Below are 19,417 nucleotides of genomic sequence, written 5' to 3'. Positions count from 1 at the left end.
GTCTTCTTATAGAAGACCACAAGGTATTCTTAAAGAAGACCACAAGGTATTCTTAAAGAAGACCACAAGGTCTTCTTATAGAAGACCACAAGGTCTTCTTATAGAAGACCACAGGCCTTCTTATAGAAGACCACAAGACTTCTTATAGAAGACCACAAGACTTCTTATAGAAGACCACAAGTATTCTTAAAGAAGACCACAAGGTCTTCTTATAGAAGACCACAAGGTCTTCTTATAGAAGACCACAAGGTCTTCTTATAGAAGACCACAAGGTCTTCTTATAGAAGACCACAAGGTCTTCTTATAGAAGACCACAAGGTCTTCTTATAGAAGACCACAAGGTCTTCTTATAGAAGACCACAAGGTCTTCTTATAGAAGACCACAAGGTCTTCTTATAGAAGACCACAAGGTCTTCTTATAGAAGACCACAGGCCTTCTTATAGAAGACCACATGCCTTTTGTAGAAAGACCACAGGTCTTCTTATAAAAGACCACAAGGTCCTCTTATAGAAGGCCACAGGCCTTCTTATAGAAGACCACAGGCCTTCTTATAGAAGACCAAAGGCCTTCTTATAGAAGACCACAAGGACTCCTTATAGAAGACCACAAGGGCTTCTTATAGAAGACCACAAGGGCTTCTTATAGAAGACCACAAGGTCTTCTTATAGAAGACCACAAGGTATTCTTATAGAAGACCACAAGGTCTTTTTATAGAATACCACAGGCCTTCTTATAGAAGACCACAGGCCTTACTATAGAAGACCGCAGGCCTTCTTATAGAAGACCACAGGTCTTCTTATAGAAGACCACATGCCTTCTTGTAGAAGACCACAGGCCTGCTTATAGAAGACCACATGCCTTCTTAAGGAAGACAACAGGTCATCTTATAGAAGACCACAGGTCTTCTTATTGAAGACCACAAGGTATTCTTATAGAAGACCACAGGCCTTTTTATAGAAGACCGCAGGCCTTCTTATAGAAGACCGCAGGCCTTCTTATAGAAGACTACAGGCCTTCTTATAGAAGACCACAGGCCTTCTTATAGAAGACCACAGGCCTTCTTATAGAAGACCACAGGTTTTCTTATAAAAGACCACAGGCCTTCTTATAGAAGACCACAGGCCTTCTTATAGAAGACCACAAGGTCTCCTTATAGAAGACCACAAGGTCTTCTTATTGAAGGCCAAAGGCCTTCTTATAGAAGACCACAAGGTATTCCTATAGAAGACCACAGACCTTTTTATAGAAGACTACAGGCCTTCTTATAGAAGACTACAGGCTTTCTTATAGAAGACCACAGACATTCTTATAGAAGACCACAGGCCTTCTTATAGAAGACCACAGCCCTGCTTATAGAAGACCACAGGCCTTCTTATAGAAGACCACAGCTCTGCTTATAGAAGACCACAGGCCTGCTTATAGAAGACCACATGCCTTCTTAAGGAAGACAACAGGTCATCTTTTAGACCACAGGTCTTCTTATTGAAGACCACAAGGTATTCTTATAGAAGACCACAGGCCTTTTTATAGAAGACCGCAAGCCTTCTTATAGAAGACCACAGGCCTTCTTATAGAAGACCACAGGCCTTCTTATAGAAGACCACAGGCCTTCTTATAAAAGACCACAAGGTCTTCTTATAGAAGACCACAGGCCTTCTTATAGAAGATAACAAGGTCTTCTTATAGAAGGTCTTCTAATAGACGACTATCAGGTCTTCTTATAGACGACTACAGGCATTCTTATAGAAGACCACGGGTCTTTTTATAGAAGACCACAGACCTTTTTATAGAACACCACAAACCTTCTTATAGAAGACGACAGGCCTTCTTATAGAAGACTACAGGCCTTCCTATAGAAGACCTCAGACCACAGGCCTTCTTATAGAGGACCACAGACCTTCTTATAGAAGACCACAAGCCATCTTATAGAAGACCACAGGCCTTCTTATAGAAGATCACAAGATCTTCTTATAGAAGACTACATGCCTCCTTATAGAAGACTACAGGCCTTCTTATAGAAGACCGCAGGCCTGCTTATAGAAGACCATAGGCCTTCTTATAAAAGACCAAAGGCCTTCTTATAGAATACCACAGGCCTTCTTATAGAAGACTACAGGCCTTCTTATAGAAGACTAAAGGCCATCTTATAGAAGACCTCAGGCCTTCTTATAGAAGACTACAGGCCTTCTTATAGAATACCACAGGCCTTCTTATAGAAGACCTCATGTTATCTTACAAACTACAAGCACTTTTTATTGAATAACTCATTTCTTCATGTAGAGGACCACAAGTTCTTATAGAAGAACACAAGTTCCTTTTATAGAAGACCACAAAGGCTTCTTATTGAAGACCTCATGTCTCCTTATAGAAGACCACAAGGATTTCCTTTAGAAGAAACAAGGTCCTCCTATTGAAGACCCGATTGACAAATGCCCCAAGTTACTCAGAGGTGGCCTGTTATTGCTATCTCTATTCGAATTCATACCTGTGGCCATCCACCACACATACCCCTCCCCCATTCACATTTAACAAGTGTGCAAATTTAATTTGACTGCTTGTTGTTTTTGTCTTCTCTACACACATCTGTGTGAAGAATGAACGAGTGAGTGAAATAATTTGACATTTGGGTGAACGGCAAACAAATGTGTCTAACAAACGGTCTGTCCACCGGTGACTGACTGCCTACTGCTATACAATTTGTCTACTGCTGGTGTTTTGGGGCAGCCCCGAAACCCATGAATGCTGCTGATACATTCATTAACTTTGTGTTTGAATTCATTCAATCACAAAATTAAATTCTACATTAAATGGAGGCGCCTTCAAATGGTGGCATGACAGCGACAGAAAAACAGAGGGGACATGATCTACAAAACTGACAACAAATTACTTTTATTTTGAAAAAAAAAAAACACTTGCAGCATTGGATAACAACAACAATGTTTGTGTGTGTAATATTACCTACACAGCCTGAGGCCTCATGTGGTTTGTTCTGTGGTGTGTTTGAGCAGAAACATTTGTTTAAATCATAAAAATTATAACCTGTAATTTATCCTCTCACTTTTTTGTTGGAAAACAAAATCCACATGACTTATCGGATTAGATTGGAACATTTTATTTCGTTGTAAAATTCACAGTTGTAACAGACTTAAGAATATTTTAGAAAGAAAGTCGACCTTCAACTGATTTTTCCAAGAATTTTTCAAGCCAGCACTAAGGCTTGGATTTTTCAGAGTAAATTTCTAGCCGCCTTTGGCCAGCTAAAGCGTGGATTTTTCAAAGTAAATTTCAAGCCGCCTTTGGCCAGCTAAGGTGTGGATTTTTCATAGTAAATTTCAAGCCGCCTTTGGCCAGCTAAGGCCTGGATTTTTCAAAGTAAAATTGAAGCAGCCTTTGGTCAGCTTAGGCGTGGATTTTTCAAAGTAAAATTCAAGCCGGCTTTGGCCAGCTAAGTCGTGGATTTTCATAGTAAATTTCAAGCCGCCTTTTGCTAACTAAGGCATGGATTATTCAAAGATATTTGCAAGCCGTCTTTTCATAACTAAGGCATGGAATATTCAAAGAAATAATTCTTGTCATCCGTAATTTTTTTTTCATTTCAATTTCATTAAGAACTTCACTCATGTGTAAATGTAAATTGTAAGCAGAGCTGTTGCACAATTAACAGAGTAAATATTTGTAAAATTTCTTAACAATTGCAAGACAATATAACGACAATAACCCAATAACGGTAACAACAACAGCACGCCTTAACTACCAATCTGCCGTGCCGACATAACAAAATTACCATAAAAACCAAACTCCAAGGTAACAAATTTGAAAACAGTCAACAAATATTGCATTTATTTGTTTTTCAATTGATAATGTCTCCATAGCCATGGTAATGTTGATGATGATGATGTTATTGATAAAGACGGTCGGTCTATCTGTTTTCCACCAATTGCCAACAAAATTTCTATCAATATCACCATACAATGTTGCCCCTAACACAACTGACTGTAAAATTCTCGAAACAAAAATTATTTATCTTCATGTCCAACTGTCTGTTGTCTCCACAACTACATATCTATCTATCCATACATCCATGCGTCTTTAAAATGTGTCTGTCTGTCCAGGCGATATTGACACTGTGTCTATTTACTGCAATAACTAGAGCGAGTTGTCTCGCGGTAGTATTGTGGAAATTGAAAAAAAAATACGAAACTATTGTAACCAAATTAAATGCAAACAAATGTGACAACGATGACGACCACGACGAATAACATCATCATCGCAAGACCAAACAAGACGCCAATAAAAATTGAACCATAACAACAAGGTAAATAAGTAACTCAAGATAGAACGGAAAATCAACAACAACAATTGTTTAACTAATTGGTATCGGAAATTAATGCAACTGTGGCGCGGACACGTGTTTGGAGGGTGTGAGAAGGGGACGGAGATTTCAATGCAATTCAATATCAGTTGACAATGCATTTGACAATGCGACCTCAGCAACTATTGCTTGCCTAAGAAAGAACTAATGGCATGTGTTTGTCTCTATAAGAAGATCTACTGGTCTTTTATAAAAAAACTTACTTGTCTTCTACGATAAGGTCTAATGGTGTTCTATGAAAAGAACTTATGGTTACCTATAAAAAGTCCTTTCTTCTTCTTAAAGACTTACTGGTCTTCAATGGACTTTGTTTTCTATGAGAAGACTTTGTCTTCTATGGGTATCAGAAGGGGATCTACGTCCGTCAATGCAATTCAATATCAATGCATTTGACAATGCGACCTCAGCAACTATTGCTTGTCTAAAAAAGAACTAATGGGATGTGTTTGTCTCTATAAAAAGACCTACTTGTCCTCTATATGAGAAGACTGTCTTCTGTGAGAAGACTTTGACTTCTATAAGAAGACTTTGTTTGAGAAGACTGTATGAGAAGACTTTGTCTTCTATGAGAAGAATTTTTATTCTACAAAAAAAATTTGTCTTCTTTGAGAAGAATTTGTCGTCTTTGAGAAAATTTTGTCTTCTGTGAGAAGACTTTGTCTTCAATGAGAAGATTGTGTTTTCTATGAGAAGAGTTGGTCTTCTATGGGAAGACTTTGTCTTCTATGAAAAGACTTTGTCTTCTATGAGAAGACTTTGTCTTCTATGAGAAGACTTTATCTTCTATGAGAAGACTTTGTCTTCTATAAGAAGAATTTTTCTTCTATGAGAAGACTTTGTCTTCTACGAGAAGAATTTTTCTTCTATGAGAAGACTTTGTCATCTATGAGAAGACTTTGTCTTCTATGAGAAGACTTTGTCTTCTATGAGAAGACTTTGTTTTCTATGAGAAGACTTTGTCTTCTATGAGAAGACTTTGTCTTCTATGAGAAGACTTTGTCTTCTATGAGAAGACTTTGTCTTCTATGAGAAGACTTTGTCTTCTATAAGAAGACTTTGTCTTCTATGAGAAGACTTTGTCTTCTATGAGAAAACTTTGTCTTCTATGAGAAGACTTTGTCTTCTATGAGAAGACTTTGTCTTCTATGGGAAGACTTTGTTTTCTATGAGAAGACTTTGCTTCTATTAGAGAACTTTGTCTTCTATGAGAAGACTTTGTCTTCTATGAGAAGACTTTGTCTTCTATAAGCAGACTTTGTCTTCTATTAGAGAACTTTGTCTTCTATGAGAAGACTTTGTCATGAGATGATTTTGTCTTCCATAAGAAGACTTTGTCTTCCATGAGAAGGCTTTGTCTTACATGAGAACACTTTATTCTTCAATGAGAAGACTTTGTCTTCTATGAGAAAACTTTGTCTTCTATGAGAAAACTTTGTCTTCTGTGAGAAAACTTTGTCTTCTATAAGAAGACCCAGTCTTCTATGAGAAGACTCAGTCTTCTATGAGAAGACTCAGTCTTCAATGAGAAGACTCAGTCTTCTATGAGAAGACTCAGTCTTCTTTGAGAAGACTCAGTCTTCATTGAGAAGACTCATTTTTCTTTGAGAAGACTCAGTATTCTGTGAGAAGACTCAGTATTCTATGAAAAGGCTCAGTATTCAATGAGAAGACTCAGTCTTCTATGAGAAGACTCAGTCTTCTATGAGAAGACTCAGTCTCCTTTGAGAAGACTCAGTATACTATGAGAAGACTCAGTATTCTATGAGAAGACTCAGTCTTCTATGAGAAGACGTTGTCTTCTATTAGACCTATCTATCTTCTATGAAGACTGTCTTAACTGTCTTATGAGAAGACGTAAGACGTTGTCTTCTATTAGAAGACATTGTCTTCTATGAAAAACCTTTGTCTTCTATGAGAAGACTTTGTCTTCTATGAGAAGACTTTGTCTTCTATGAGAAGACTTTGTCTTCTATGAGAAGACTTTGTCTTCTATGAGAAGACTTTGTCTTCTATGAGAAGACTTTGTCTTCTATGAGAAGACTTTGTCTTCTATAAGAAGACTTTGTCTTCTATGAGACAACTTTGTCTTCTATGAGAAGACTTTGTCTTCTATGAAAAGACTTTGTCTTCTATGAGAAGACTTTGTCATCTATGAGTAGACTTTGTCTTCTATGAGAAGACTTTGTCTTCTATGGAAGACTTTGTTTTTTATGAGAAGACTTTGTCTTCTATGAGAAGTCTTTGTCTTCTATGAAAATACCTTGGCTTCTATGGGAAGACTTTGTCTTCTATGAGAAGACTTTGTCTTCTATAAGAAGACTTTGTCTTCTATAAGAAGACTTTGTCTTCTATGAGAAGACTTTGTATTCTATGAGAAGACTTTGTATTCTATGAGAAGACTTTGTCTTCTATGAGAAGACTTTGTCTTCTATGAGAAGACTTTGTATTCTATGAGAAGACTTTGTCTTCTATGAGAAGACTTTGTCTTTTATGAGAAGACTTTGTCTTATATGAGAACACTTTGTCTTCTAAAAGAAAATATTTGTCTTCTAAAAGAAAAAAATTTCTTCTACGAGGAGACGGTGTCTTCTATGAGAGAACCTTGTCTTCTAGAAGAACACTTTGGCTTTTTGAAAAGACTTTGTTTTTTAAGAGAAGACTTTGTCCGCTCGTTTACAAAGGCAACCTTCAGGCTCTTCTATACAGAGGCCTTCGGCTCGTCTTTAAAGACGACCTTTAGCTCGTCTATAAAGACGACCTTTAGCTCGTCTATAAAGACGACCTTTAGCTCGTCTATAAAGACGACCTTTAGCTCGTCTATAAAGACGACCTTTAGCTCGTCTATAAAGACGACCTTTAGCTCGTCTATAAAGACGACCTTTAGCTCGTCTATAAAGACGACCTTTAGCTCGTCTATAAAGACGACCTTTAGCTCGTCTATAAAGACGACCTTTAGCTCGTCTATAAAGACGACCTTTAGCTCGTCTATAAAGACGACCTTTAGCTCGTCTATAAAGACGACCGTTAGCTCGTCTATAACGACGACCGTTAGCTCGTCTATAAAGACGACCTTTAGCTCGTCTATAAAGACGACCTTTAGCTCGTCTATAAAGACGACCTTTAGCTCGTCTATAAAGACGACCTTTAGCTCGTCTATAAAGACGACCTTTAGCTCGTCTATAAAGACGACCTTTAGCTCGTCTATAAAGACGACCTTTAGCTCGTCTATAAAGACGACCTTTAGCTCGTCTATAAAGACGACCTTTAGCTCGTCTATAAAGACGACCTTTAGCTCGTCTATAAAGAGGACCTTCCGCTCGTCTATAAAGACGACCTTCCGCTTGTCTATAAAGACGACCTTCCGCTCGTCTGTAAAGACGACCTTCCGCTCGTCTATAAAGACGACCTTCCGCTTGTCTATAAGACTACCTTCCGCTCGTCTATAAAAACGACCTTTAGCTCGTCTATAAAGACTACCTTTAGCTCGTCTATAAAGACGACCTTTAGATCGTCTATAAAGACGACCTTTAGCTCGTCTATAAATACGACCTTTAGCTCGTCTATAAAGACGACCTTTAGCTCGTCTATAAAGACGACCTTTAGCTCGTCTATAAAGACGACCTTTAGCTCGTCTATAAAGACGATCTTTAGCTCGTCTATAAAGACGGCATTTAGCTCGTCTATAAAGACGACCTTTATCTCGCCTATAAAGACGACCTTTATCTCGTCTATAAAGACGACCTTTAGCTCGTCTATAAATACGACCTTTAGCTCGTCTATAAAGACGACCTTTAGCTCGTCTATAAAGACGATCTTTAGCTCGTCTATAAAGACGGCATTTAGCTCGTCTATAAAGACGACCTTTATCTCGTCTATAAAGACGACCTTTATCTCGCCTATAAAGACGACCTTTAGCTCGTCTATAAAGACGACCTTTGGCTCGTTTATAAAGGCGGCTGGTCTATAAATACGACCTTCAACACGTCCATAAATACTACGCTCGGCTCGTCTATAAAGACGACATTTAACTCGTCCATAAAGACGACCTTTGTCTCGTCTATAAAAACGACCTTCGGCTCGTCTATAAAGCCGACCTTCCGCTCCTCTATAAAGACGACCTTCAGGCTCGTCTATAAATACGACTTTCGGCCCGTCTTTTGTACTTTAGTTTGTCAACTGTGATCTTCAGGCTCTCTTTCAAGTTTGTCCTTAAAGCAAATAAGTTTTTTACGTATATCCTCCACATGTTTCCGCTTTCGTAGCAGATGATTTCCGTAACATAAAAAATTGCCATCAAGAAAATTAACCTTCTTCTCTGTTAATAGTTGTCATCACTTTAGAAAATTACAATTTTTTGTGCTAAAGCAGCATATCCATTACAATGTGGGTATGTGTGTGTATGTATGCGGGATTGTGGGTATGTTTGCCTTTGGCATTTAAACGGTAATGTTAATAAAAGATTAAAGTCCTGACATGAATTTTTAATGTTACTTTTGCTGGTGGATTTCAAGTGTTTTGGAAGAAAATTAAATTGCCACCTAATACATCAAATATTGGATACCTAACGAGAACCTCTGGTTATCTAACGTAACTTAAATAAAAAATATTTTAAAGGTTTTGTAAAAGTCCCTAAAATGTTGGGCCATATATCCGTATTTTACTAAAACCCCGTCGAAAAAACTGCGCAAAAAATTCTTAAAGCCCACCATAGATCATTTAATTTCCCAGCAATAAAAAAATCCTCCGTTATTATTGATAATATTAATTAACTGATTAATTTGTTGTTTTGTTTTCTCTCTCTTTTTTGGTTTTCTTATCAGTCTTTACCGGCATCGAATACCGCTTTACCACCGGAAAGTGTAAACAGCAATGCAATAAAACAACCAAAATCCACTGATGGTGGTGGTAGCGAAGCACCACAGTCAGCAGGAACAACAGGAAATGATATTAAATTAAATACTGATTCATCATCAGGGCGGCCCGCTGTAGCAGTACCCCATTCCGATGATGATGATAATGATCATGGTGATGACGATGGCGGTCATAGTGGGGGCCATGAACGTTATCCATTGGCTCAAGTGGAATTCGATCGTGTTAAGACACCATTTATTATCGGTGTATGGATATTATCGGCCAGTATAGCAAAGATTGGTAAGTAGATAAACAAAGTTTAGAATAGAAAATTTCATAGATTTTGAGAACAAATAAAAAAAGAGGGTACTTTTAAAGGGGAATAGTGGGGAAGTTCCATAGAGGAGCTAAATGCTGGAGTATTTGGGGACGAGCTGAAGGCTGTCGTTGGAGATGTAAGTGTTAATAGACGATCTCCTATATAGACGAGCTGAAGAGAGTCGTTATAGACGAGAAGAAGGAAGACTTTAGAGACGACTTTAAAGGAGTCTGAAGCACGTCTTTATATACGAGTCTGAAGCACGTCTTTATATACGAGCCCGAAGGTCGTCTTTATAGACGAGCTCTGAAGGTTGTCTTTACAGACGAGCTGAAGGTCGTCTTTATACACGAGCTAAAGGTTGTCTTTACAGACGAGCTAATGGTCGTCTTTATAGACGAGCTAAAGGTCGTCTTTATAGACGAGCTAAAGGTCGTCTTTATAGAAGAGCTCTGAAGATCGTCTTTATAAACGAGCTCTGAAGATCGTCTTTATAAACGAGCACTGAAGGTCGTCTCTATAGACGAGCTAAAGGTCGTCTTGATAGACGAGCTAAAGGTCGTCTTTATAGACGAGCTAAAGGTCGTCTTGATAGACGAGCTAAAGGTCGTCTTGATAGACAAGCTAAAGGTCGTCTTGATAGACAAGCTAAAGGTCGTCTTGATAGACGAGCCAAATGTCGTCTTGATAGACGAGCTAAAGGTCGTCTTGATAGACGAGCTAAAGGTCGTCTTTATAGACGAGCTAAAGATCTTCTTTATAGACGAGCTAAAGGTCGTCTTTATAGACGAGCTAAAGGTCGTCTTTATAGACGAGCTTACGGTCGTCTTTATAGACGAGCTAAAGGTCGTCTTTATAGGCGAGCTAAAGGTCGTCTTTATAGACGAGCTAAAGGTCGTCTTTATAGACGAGCTAAAGGTCGTTTTATAGACGAGCTCTGAAGGTCGTCTTTATAGAGGAGCTAAATGTCGTCGTCTTTTAGACAAGCTCTGAAGGTCGTCTTTATAGACGAGCTCTGAAGGTCGTCTTTATAGACGAGCTCTGAAGGTCGTCTTTATAGACGAGCTCTGAAGGTCGTCTTTATAGACGAGCTCTGAAGGTCGTCTTTATAGACGAGCTCTGAAGGTCGTCTTTATAGAAGAGCTCTGAAGGTCGTCTTTATAGACGAGCTGAAGGTCATCCTTATAGACGAGCCCTGTAAGTCGTCTTTGTAGACGAACAAACGGTCGTCTTTATATGTATATGAGCTAAAGGTTACCTTTATAAACAATCTGTGGTCCTTCATTCTTCAGACAATGATATTCCTGGTAAGAATCATCTGTTTGTATACTGTTCACAGTGCCTAAAACTATGCACCACACATTCAATACAATATATGGCATGTCTGAGTTTTTTTTCTATGGAAAAACCAACTCAATCCCTGAGGACTCCCTTAACAAATCTCTAATTAAATAAACCTCAACCTCTAAGGATTTGTGTTTTTTCTTATTTTAATAAAAGAATCCTCAGCCTCAGAGCAAAAAATAAAACATTGTTCCCCAGTGTAATTAATTGTTGTCGCAGTCTGCAAAATACCTGCTAATTAACTGGTATCATTAGCCTAGAAACTGATTGATGTTTACTTTTTGGGGTATCAGGAATTCACTGCTCCACTGTTATCTTCTGGAAAATAAACAAATATGACGCGTTTTTCCTTTGTTATCGCAATCATTTTTGTTGCTGTTGCTTGCGGGTGTTGAGTTTTGTTGTTTTTCTATGCTAATTAATTTTAAGTTAATGTACGGAATTTCGTTAAAGTTTTTTTTTTTGTTCTGTTTGCAAGGGCCATGTGATGTCATTTCACAGAGCCCTTGGCCTTTTTGGGATCTAGTTTTTTTTTGTTTTTTTTCGTTATTTTGAAATTCAGCAGACAAATAGAATTTCAACAAAAGAATATTTGTTGTATTTGAAATATTTTGCCAGTAGTCAGTGGTCCCTCCTACTGTTTTGTGTGGCTTTGTCCATGAAAATCAATGGCATTGCCTTATGCTGCCATTGTCCAAACACCTCCAACCAGCAACGCCATGTATTGGATATTCTGTCTTTCGTAGAGTCCTTCGTTAGGACTACAACAATTCAAGCAAATTGTCCATAACAAAGACATTACTGCTTTGGTGAGTGCAAGTGTTGCTGGAAGAGGAGTAACACCCCGACAACAATCCATTCATTGTCTATTATGCCTTTGCCTTTCCTTTGTTTCTTACTTTCAAGGATATACAACTTGACATCCAACAATAAAAATGTTCTTATTTACCCAGGTCTGTTGTATGAATGGCTATTTGAAGGAAAATCCTCTTGTTCTTCTTCTTCGATGAAAGTTATAAATGTTTGTAGCTTTGTGTCCCTGTGTTTGCCTTCTTCTCCTAGTCAAGGTCATTACTAATGATTGCTGTGAAATTTTCGTTATTTAATGTGTTCGTTCCTTCCCTCGTCAGTCGTTGAATAGCTAATAAATTGTACTTCTTTATGGTTTGTTACGAACTTGACATTCCAATTTTTTTTTTTTGGAGTTTACTTCTCCTCCCTCTGCTCCAGGGAATTTATTATTGATATTATTATAGACATAAAACAGGATTATTGCCATTCAAGGCCAATATTTAAATTGCCAATAAAGAAAATTCTAACGAGTTAAGCGAAAAGCCAGATAGTAGTAAAATAAAAACAATATTGAAATATTTTATTATGGAGTTAAATGAAATCCTTTTTTCTCCTCTGTGAAACATATGACTCCCTTTGTGAAACGTATTTTATTACAGCAACGAATTGAAGCTGAAAAAAGCAATATCACATTTTATAGGGTGGTTTTAAGCCCCTCAGTAAAATGCTAGGTACGGAGTATTTTTCCTATAAAAAACTTTTCTGTGGGTATAAGGAGTTGCAAGCCATTCAGACTTGGAAAAGAGGCCTCATATCACCCATTGATATGATACCCAACCATTATTCGTGTTTTGGAATACTCGTCATTTTGGTTATAGTATGTGTGGTGCATACCTTTAGGCATTATGAAGATTATATGATAAATAACATATGATTCATACTAACGCACTCATCATACGAAAAATTCTTCTCCAAAGTCAACACTTCTTAGCTCTGGTGCACAGTGGAAAAAAATACCGATCTAGCGCGCCAAAAGTCAAAAAAATCACATACGCCAATTTAAAAATGATTGTTGCAGTATTAATCTAAGGTTTCCACAAAATGCAACGACATTTAAAATAATTTGTTTTGCATCAGTCTAAGCGGAATAACGGTCCGTTTTTGGTTGACATTTTTTGAACTAGTTTTCATAATATAGTTTAGTAGTAAATATGTGATCGTCGCATGCACTCTTCCTACAAAGTAATTTTAAAGCTTTATTGAATTTATCATTTCGTGAAGCAGGTGATTTAAAAAATTTTGAATATAAGATGTTATTTATTGCAACTCGGATTTTATACTTAAAACATGTGACATCCGATTTTTTTCCAAATTGAGCACTTTGTTAAAGCTATTACTAAGGAGTGTCGCGGGATGGTGCGTAGATTTTTTATTTTGTTTTTAGTACACATAGTTCTTAACTAATTTGTAAAATTTTAGCTGCAACAAACTGCAACATTTTATTTTATTACTATTTTTATTAATATAATTTTTATGTAAAAATGCTGAAATTAGAGTTGTACCTTTCTATGGGGGCCATATCAATGCGTGTACCTGTGCCGAAAATTCTCCGTCGGAATATTTTATACCACCAACGAAGACTAAATGTCAACTTTCAGCTATATCGGTTGGATAATATGGCTAAACCCTCCAAAATTACCGAAATCGGTGGTACCGGTCTATGGGGGCTATATGAAAACATGGTCCTATACCGAAAATGTTTATAGTAGGGTATGCATAACCCCCACGGAGACTAAATACCAAATCCTAGCCGTTTCGGTTGGATAATGTGGTAGAAATCTTTAAAATACCGAAAATCGATAGGTACCATTCTACGGTAAAAATACAAATTTACCAAATATATTAATAAATGAAGTAAAATTGTCAATCTATAGCTGTTAATATCGAATTTATGGACAAACATACAATAAAACATAGACTTTTACTTTTGGCGCGCTAAATCGGTACTTTTTTCCACTGTGTGGTGGTCCCTTAAAAATATCTTAAATTATTTTTAGAAAAAAAAATGTTTTCCCTAGAAATTATTTTCAAAAATCTAAAGTTCCAAAGAGAAGTTCCACGTTTTACGTCCTTCAGAAATTATTTTTGTAATTCTACCAATTATGGGTGAGACAGTCCCTCACTAAATATTCGAAAAAAATTTCAAATAATTGGCTCTGCCACAACATAAAAATTCAATTATTTTCAAAAATGTACCTTTCGAACTTGGCGATAAAGATAAGCTCCCATATTAATGAGCTAAAAAATAGTTATTATGCACCCATTGAGAAATATTGGTGGGAAATAGTTTTTATTTTCGAAGAGAATCGAATCAGAGTCATTATTATTAAAATAGTCCTATTGCGGTTGCCTGTGTGGTGTATAATAAAGAGTAGGCAGAGTTAAATAGTAGGAGTTAGGCATAATAAAGAGTTGAGAACAAATAACATATGATTAATAATAAACCAGGACTGCTCACAGAGAACAAGATAACATTTAAGAGAAATTATTAAAATACGTTTTTTTGAAGTTTCATTCGATGTTTCATTCATTTTTGAATTTTATTTATTTTATTGTCCAAAAACAGATTCTCTAGATTAAAGAATTTAGAAAATTAGAAGAAATTAAAAAAAGAAACAAATATTCACTTATTTGTGTTTCAACAAAGCAGAAAGAGAATTGATGGGGAATATTTCACCGTTCTGAGCAGGGCTGTACTAAACTGATAAACATCTGAAATATGTTTTAATCGAACTTTCGTTCTCTCAAACGTAACCGTTCAAAAATAATCCTGACAAATTGGTTTCAAATCACCATTTCATAGCTCTGACCGTCCCACAACAAAAAACTCTTTTAAATCCACGTTGTACGTTCCTCAGAAATTATTTTTTGTAAATCTACAAAAAAAGAAAAAATCAATTCATATTCTCTAGACCCCTTAAACAATTAAAAAAAATGTTCTTAAATCTTATGTTGAATGGCTTCCTCCCAAGTTTGTTCTTTCATGTTTCGATGCTCCATTAGAAGTAAAATTTTCAATACAGACCCTCAACATTTTGTCTTATTATTCTACGATCCATGGCTCTTATAGTCCCTCTAGAACTATTCTAAAAAAGTCTTCGTTTTAATCTCCGGAGACCCTCAAAGAATTCCTTTCAAAATCCTCGATTCAGATACTTAAAAGTATTTTTTTAAAAATTCACTTTAGATGTGATAGTTCTTCAAAAAAGTCTTGGAAAAATTTTCTTAAATAATCCAAGTATCTTAGCCCACGTTGTTCCTCAATAAAGTTCTCAAAAATTCAAGTTTCAAGGCTCTCTCAAAAACTAACATTTTACGTTTCTTATCTCTGACTATTCCACAAAGACTTTTTAAACATACGTGTGATGGATTTGGAAGACCCTCCGAAAAATGTCTAAGAGTCGCCTAGTATATATTGTAAATAATCCTTGTTTCTTGACTCTGACAGTCTCATAAAAATATTCTTAAAATCCACGTTTCGGGGTTTCACCCCTACTATGTTTAGGAATATCCGTAAATTCTATGCTAAAGACCATCAACAATATTTTTAAAATTCCTCGTTCCTTAGCCTTGCTAGTTCCTTAACAAATATCTGTGTACTGCCTGCGCAAATGCATCAGTGGGAACGCGTGGTGTTTTAGATTTTTTCTTTTCCAACTTTTGGGACTCTCGTGTAGATCACGAAGATCTCTCCTGACGTACCAGGGCATGTCAGGAGGGAAGCCTGTCACGGTGATAACACTCATGCATCGACAGCATTGTGTTGCGCTGATGTACCGGTAAAATCTTTATCTTATCTTTAAAATCTTTGGTCCACTAGTGTCATGAGGAGGCATTCTGTTACAGTCCTCAAGGTAGTTTGAATATTCTTTTGCTAAAATTTGCATATTACACTGGTGCCGCATAGCTTAGCTGAGACCTGCCTAGGTGTAGTTAGTGGCCGGTTTGCCCACTATTTTCTGGGGAGCGAAGAGTGTGACAGTGCAATTTAGTGGTGGATACACGTCACCCATGTGTAGTGGTCCATGCTTCATCATAAGATAATCGTTATTATAGTTTATGACATTAATTTATGATATAAAAAATGTCATACCGAATACACCCTCCGGAGGGGGTCTCAGCAGCAAACTGGAACTGGAAATATTTTTTGGACACTTCTTCTATACATGTGGAATGAACCACTGTGTATTGTACCACCTACTCCAACACTATTGCAGAGAGAGCAGATTAAAAATTACTAGACTGTATATTTGCCCTACTTCTCTTAAACTATCAGTTCTAACGAATCCATAATAGCTTGTCCTTGACAAGCCCTTTATTGTTGCTACATGTTAAAGAAATCCAGACAATTTTATTATGCCACTAGGTTGCACATGGTTGAAGAAGTTAACATGGCTTGGCCACGATAAATAATATAACAACCAGTTCATTGACATTCTTTGGTAATTTCTTTGCAGAATTATTATGCAGCAAGGTCATGACAGAAGAAACAACGAAAATAATATATAATTACCCCAAAAAAGTGGCAATGCATTTAACATTTCATGCCCTTTAAATGACAGCAAACACTTTATTGAAATAAATCATAAGGTTGACGTTCTTAAATTTTTTTAAATGAAAATGAAGGACCATTAATTAAAGCCTGCTATCGACGTTTCTTAAAAGATTCATGTGTTTAACTAAAGCCAAGACAAAACCCCTCATTGTTTATAGTTTTTTTTTAGTATTGTCAAAATTCAACAAAATTCAATTTGTTTCAATATGATGGAAAAAATCGAGTAGATTACACTGTGCAGCAGCATTTTTGGGGGGTGGAAAATTTCTTTTGGAGATGAAAGCTCTTGATGAGTATACTAAGAAGCCAAAAGGAAATTTTCGCCATAGGTCATGTTTCTGAGATATAACGCGATGAAGTTTTTGATTTTTTCCCTATAATACTTGGGCAAATGGCTCCATATCTCTATTTGGCGTTGTTGTAGCTTCGCCAAATAGGTAACATGTCTTCAGTCAAATCGATTGGCGAATCTTTTTGTAGAACATTTCATTCTTCTAACTCAATGCCTTTCATGTCCTTTTCGTCCTTTATTTCTTGAACCGTAGTGAAAGTACCACAAGATGAGGTTTTTCAGCATCCAAATATTCTACAAAAATGTTGCTCAGAAGATTTTAGGTACGGTTCTCTTTGAAAACTAATCGATTTTGTCCCGTTTTCATTGTCATTTTTGATAGATTCGCTTATCTCAATTTTTGAACCGGATATTCCGACATTAAAACCGATTTTTGAACCGATTTCAAGTAACCGATTAAACTTATATGTATAGCATTAAATATCTTATAGAGTTGTCAATCAATGTAAATTAATTCGCTTATGAAAACTTTGCTAGTTGCAGTTCTAGAACAAAAAAACCGTTTTCTTAATCCGTTTTTAAGGAAAAATATCAGTACGCGCAAATATGGAAATCAAAGGCTGGAGTGTACAAAATTCTTTTTAGCGATGAATGTCGGTGAAGATATTATGATGAACCCGGAAGGACAGTTCTGTCATAGGTCAAACTTCTGAGTTATAGCGAAATAAATTCTTTCTCGACAAACTATACATACCTACATGACAAAAAACCTAACGAAGTATGATCACTATAGTGGGGCGATTTGAACACCATCACGGGCGCTTGGAGTTTCGGATTCTTGGGATTGTACTGAGCAAAAAAGTCAACTAGACCATATGTCTACGGTGAAAATCGAGCCCCCGGATTTTGACTTGAAGTTTTTTTTCAAGGATTTTTGGATATTTTGGCATATAAGAACTGAGATTTTCGATCCAACACAAAGACAACAATTGTAGCCAAGACAATAATAAAGAACTCTCTAGTACATCGCAAAAGCATTGGAACGCTCCTTCAGGCAGTTATGGCCTCGAGAAGGTGCACATTTTTCGGAAAATATCGCTACTTGCTGTCATTTGATTGACCATTTTATTAGCTTTCTAATGATATACATATTCGGTTAATCGGTTACTTAAAACCGGTTCCAAAATCGGTTTTAATATCAGAATATCCGGTTCAAACATTTAGATAACCGGATCTGTCCTCCAATAAAATTTGTTATTAACGTGTTCGTCATTACAAGAGCTATTTATGGTAAGTATTTCAGAAGCACCACAGACCAATAACGAATATACATAAAAACAAAACATAGTTTTCTAAACAAAAATCGGTAAAATGTCAAAAAGGACCATGAAAACGGGGAAATATCGATTGGTCATCAATGAGAACCATACCTAAAATCTTCTGAACAACATTTTTGTAGAATATTTGGATGCTGTAAAATCTCGCCTTGTGGTACTTTTACTACGGTTCAAAAAATAAAGGACGAAAAGGACATGAAAGGAATTGAGTTAGAGGGATGAAATATTCTACAAAAAGATTCACCATTCGATTTGACTGAAGACATGTAATGTCAAAATGAAGCTACAATAACGCTTTAGAGAGATATAAAGCTATTTTCTCGCAAATTAAGGGGCCAAAATTAAACCATTAATCACGCGATATCTCGGAAACTTGACCTGTGGTGAAAATTTCCTTTTGGGTTTTTAGTACACTCACCAAGGGCTTTTATCTCCAAAAAGGATTTTCCACCCACTGAATTTGAGTCCCATTTTGTAGCACAGTGTCATTTATCGATATTTTCCGAAAAATGTGCACCTTCTCGAGGCCATAACTGCCTGAAGGAGCGTTCCAATGCTTTTGCGATGTACTAGAGAGTTCTTTATTATTGTCTTGGGTACAATTGTTGTCTTTGTGTTGGATCGAAAATCTCAGTAGTTTGGTTGTTATATGCCAAAATATCCAAAAACCCTTGAAAAAAAACTTCAAGTCAAAATCCGGGTGCTCGATTTTCACCGTAGACATATGGTCTAGTTGACTTTTTTGCTCAGTACAATCCCAAGAATCAGAATCTCCAGGCGCCCGATAACACTTTTTTCCTTCCATACAAATCGCCCCGGCCTAATGATCACGCCATAATTCAGAAGTTTGATCTATGGCAGAACTGTCCGGGTTCATCATACTATCTTCACCGACATTCATCGCCAAGAAGAATTGTTCACCCCCCAGCCTTTGATCTCCATATTTGCGCGTACTGATATTTTTCCTTAAAAACGGATTAAGAAAACAGTTTTTTGTTCTAGAACTGCAACTAGCAAAGCTTTCAGAAGCGAATTAATTTAAATTGATTGACAACTCTATAAGCTTTTTAATACTATACATATACAGTCTGTCGCAAAAGTTAGTATACACCGTTGAAACCAAAATGTATTAGGGATAAATATCACTATAACTTATTGAAAACAACAAACAGTTAGTTTTATTTGATAGACAAGAAGGTTGTCTTCCGTAATAACAATTAAAATTGCGCAATATTTGCATATATTAGCAAATGTACGGTTCGAATCCCAAAAAGACCAAAATTTATATCGCAAAAGTTAGTATACAACGGAGAATCCTCGTGGAACTGTGTAAAAAATGCTTGATATTTTTGAACAACATGAAACTAAATCTGTACTTAAGATCATAAAGAGTATATTAATTGGTTTTAATGGCAGTTATAGTACTTGTAGTGACAAGTCCAAAAATTGGTAATCTACAAGTACAACAACTGTAGCGACAAAATTCCGGGTGTT

The 19,417-nt window shown here is 36.6% G+C and overlaps 1 protein-coding gene across 50 annotated transcripts in view; it reads left to right on the top strand.

Annotated features, from left to right (window-relative positions):
• Nhe2 (Na[+]/H[+] hydrogen exchanger 2) overlaps positions 1-19,417 on the top strand; it is a 323,901-nt gene that overhangs the window by 166,572 nt on the left and 137,912 nt on the right. For all 50 annotated transcript variants that reach the window (XM_073970324.1, XM_073970332.1, XM_073970334.1 and 47 more), the window contains one exon: positions 9,194-9,524. In XM_073970324.1, the coding sequence (XP_073826425.1) occupies positions 9,194-9,524 (331 nt within the window). The remainder of the gene's footprint in view (positions 1-9,193; positions 9,525-19,417) is intronic.

Source organism: Musca autumnalis, unplaced genomic scaffold (genome assembly GCF_047663935.1).
Source record: "Musca autumnalis isolate F117 unplaced genomic scaffold, ASM4766393v1 scaffold_2, whole genome shotgun sequence".
In the NCBI taxonomy this organism is placed as follows: domain Eukaryota; kingdom Metazoa; phylum Arthropoda; class Insecta; order Diptera; family Muscidae; genus Musca; species Musca autumnalis.
Note: the sequence above shows the minus strand (reverse complement) of the source record. Positions and strands in the feature narration are given on the sequence as shown.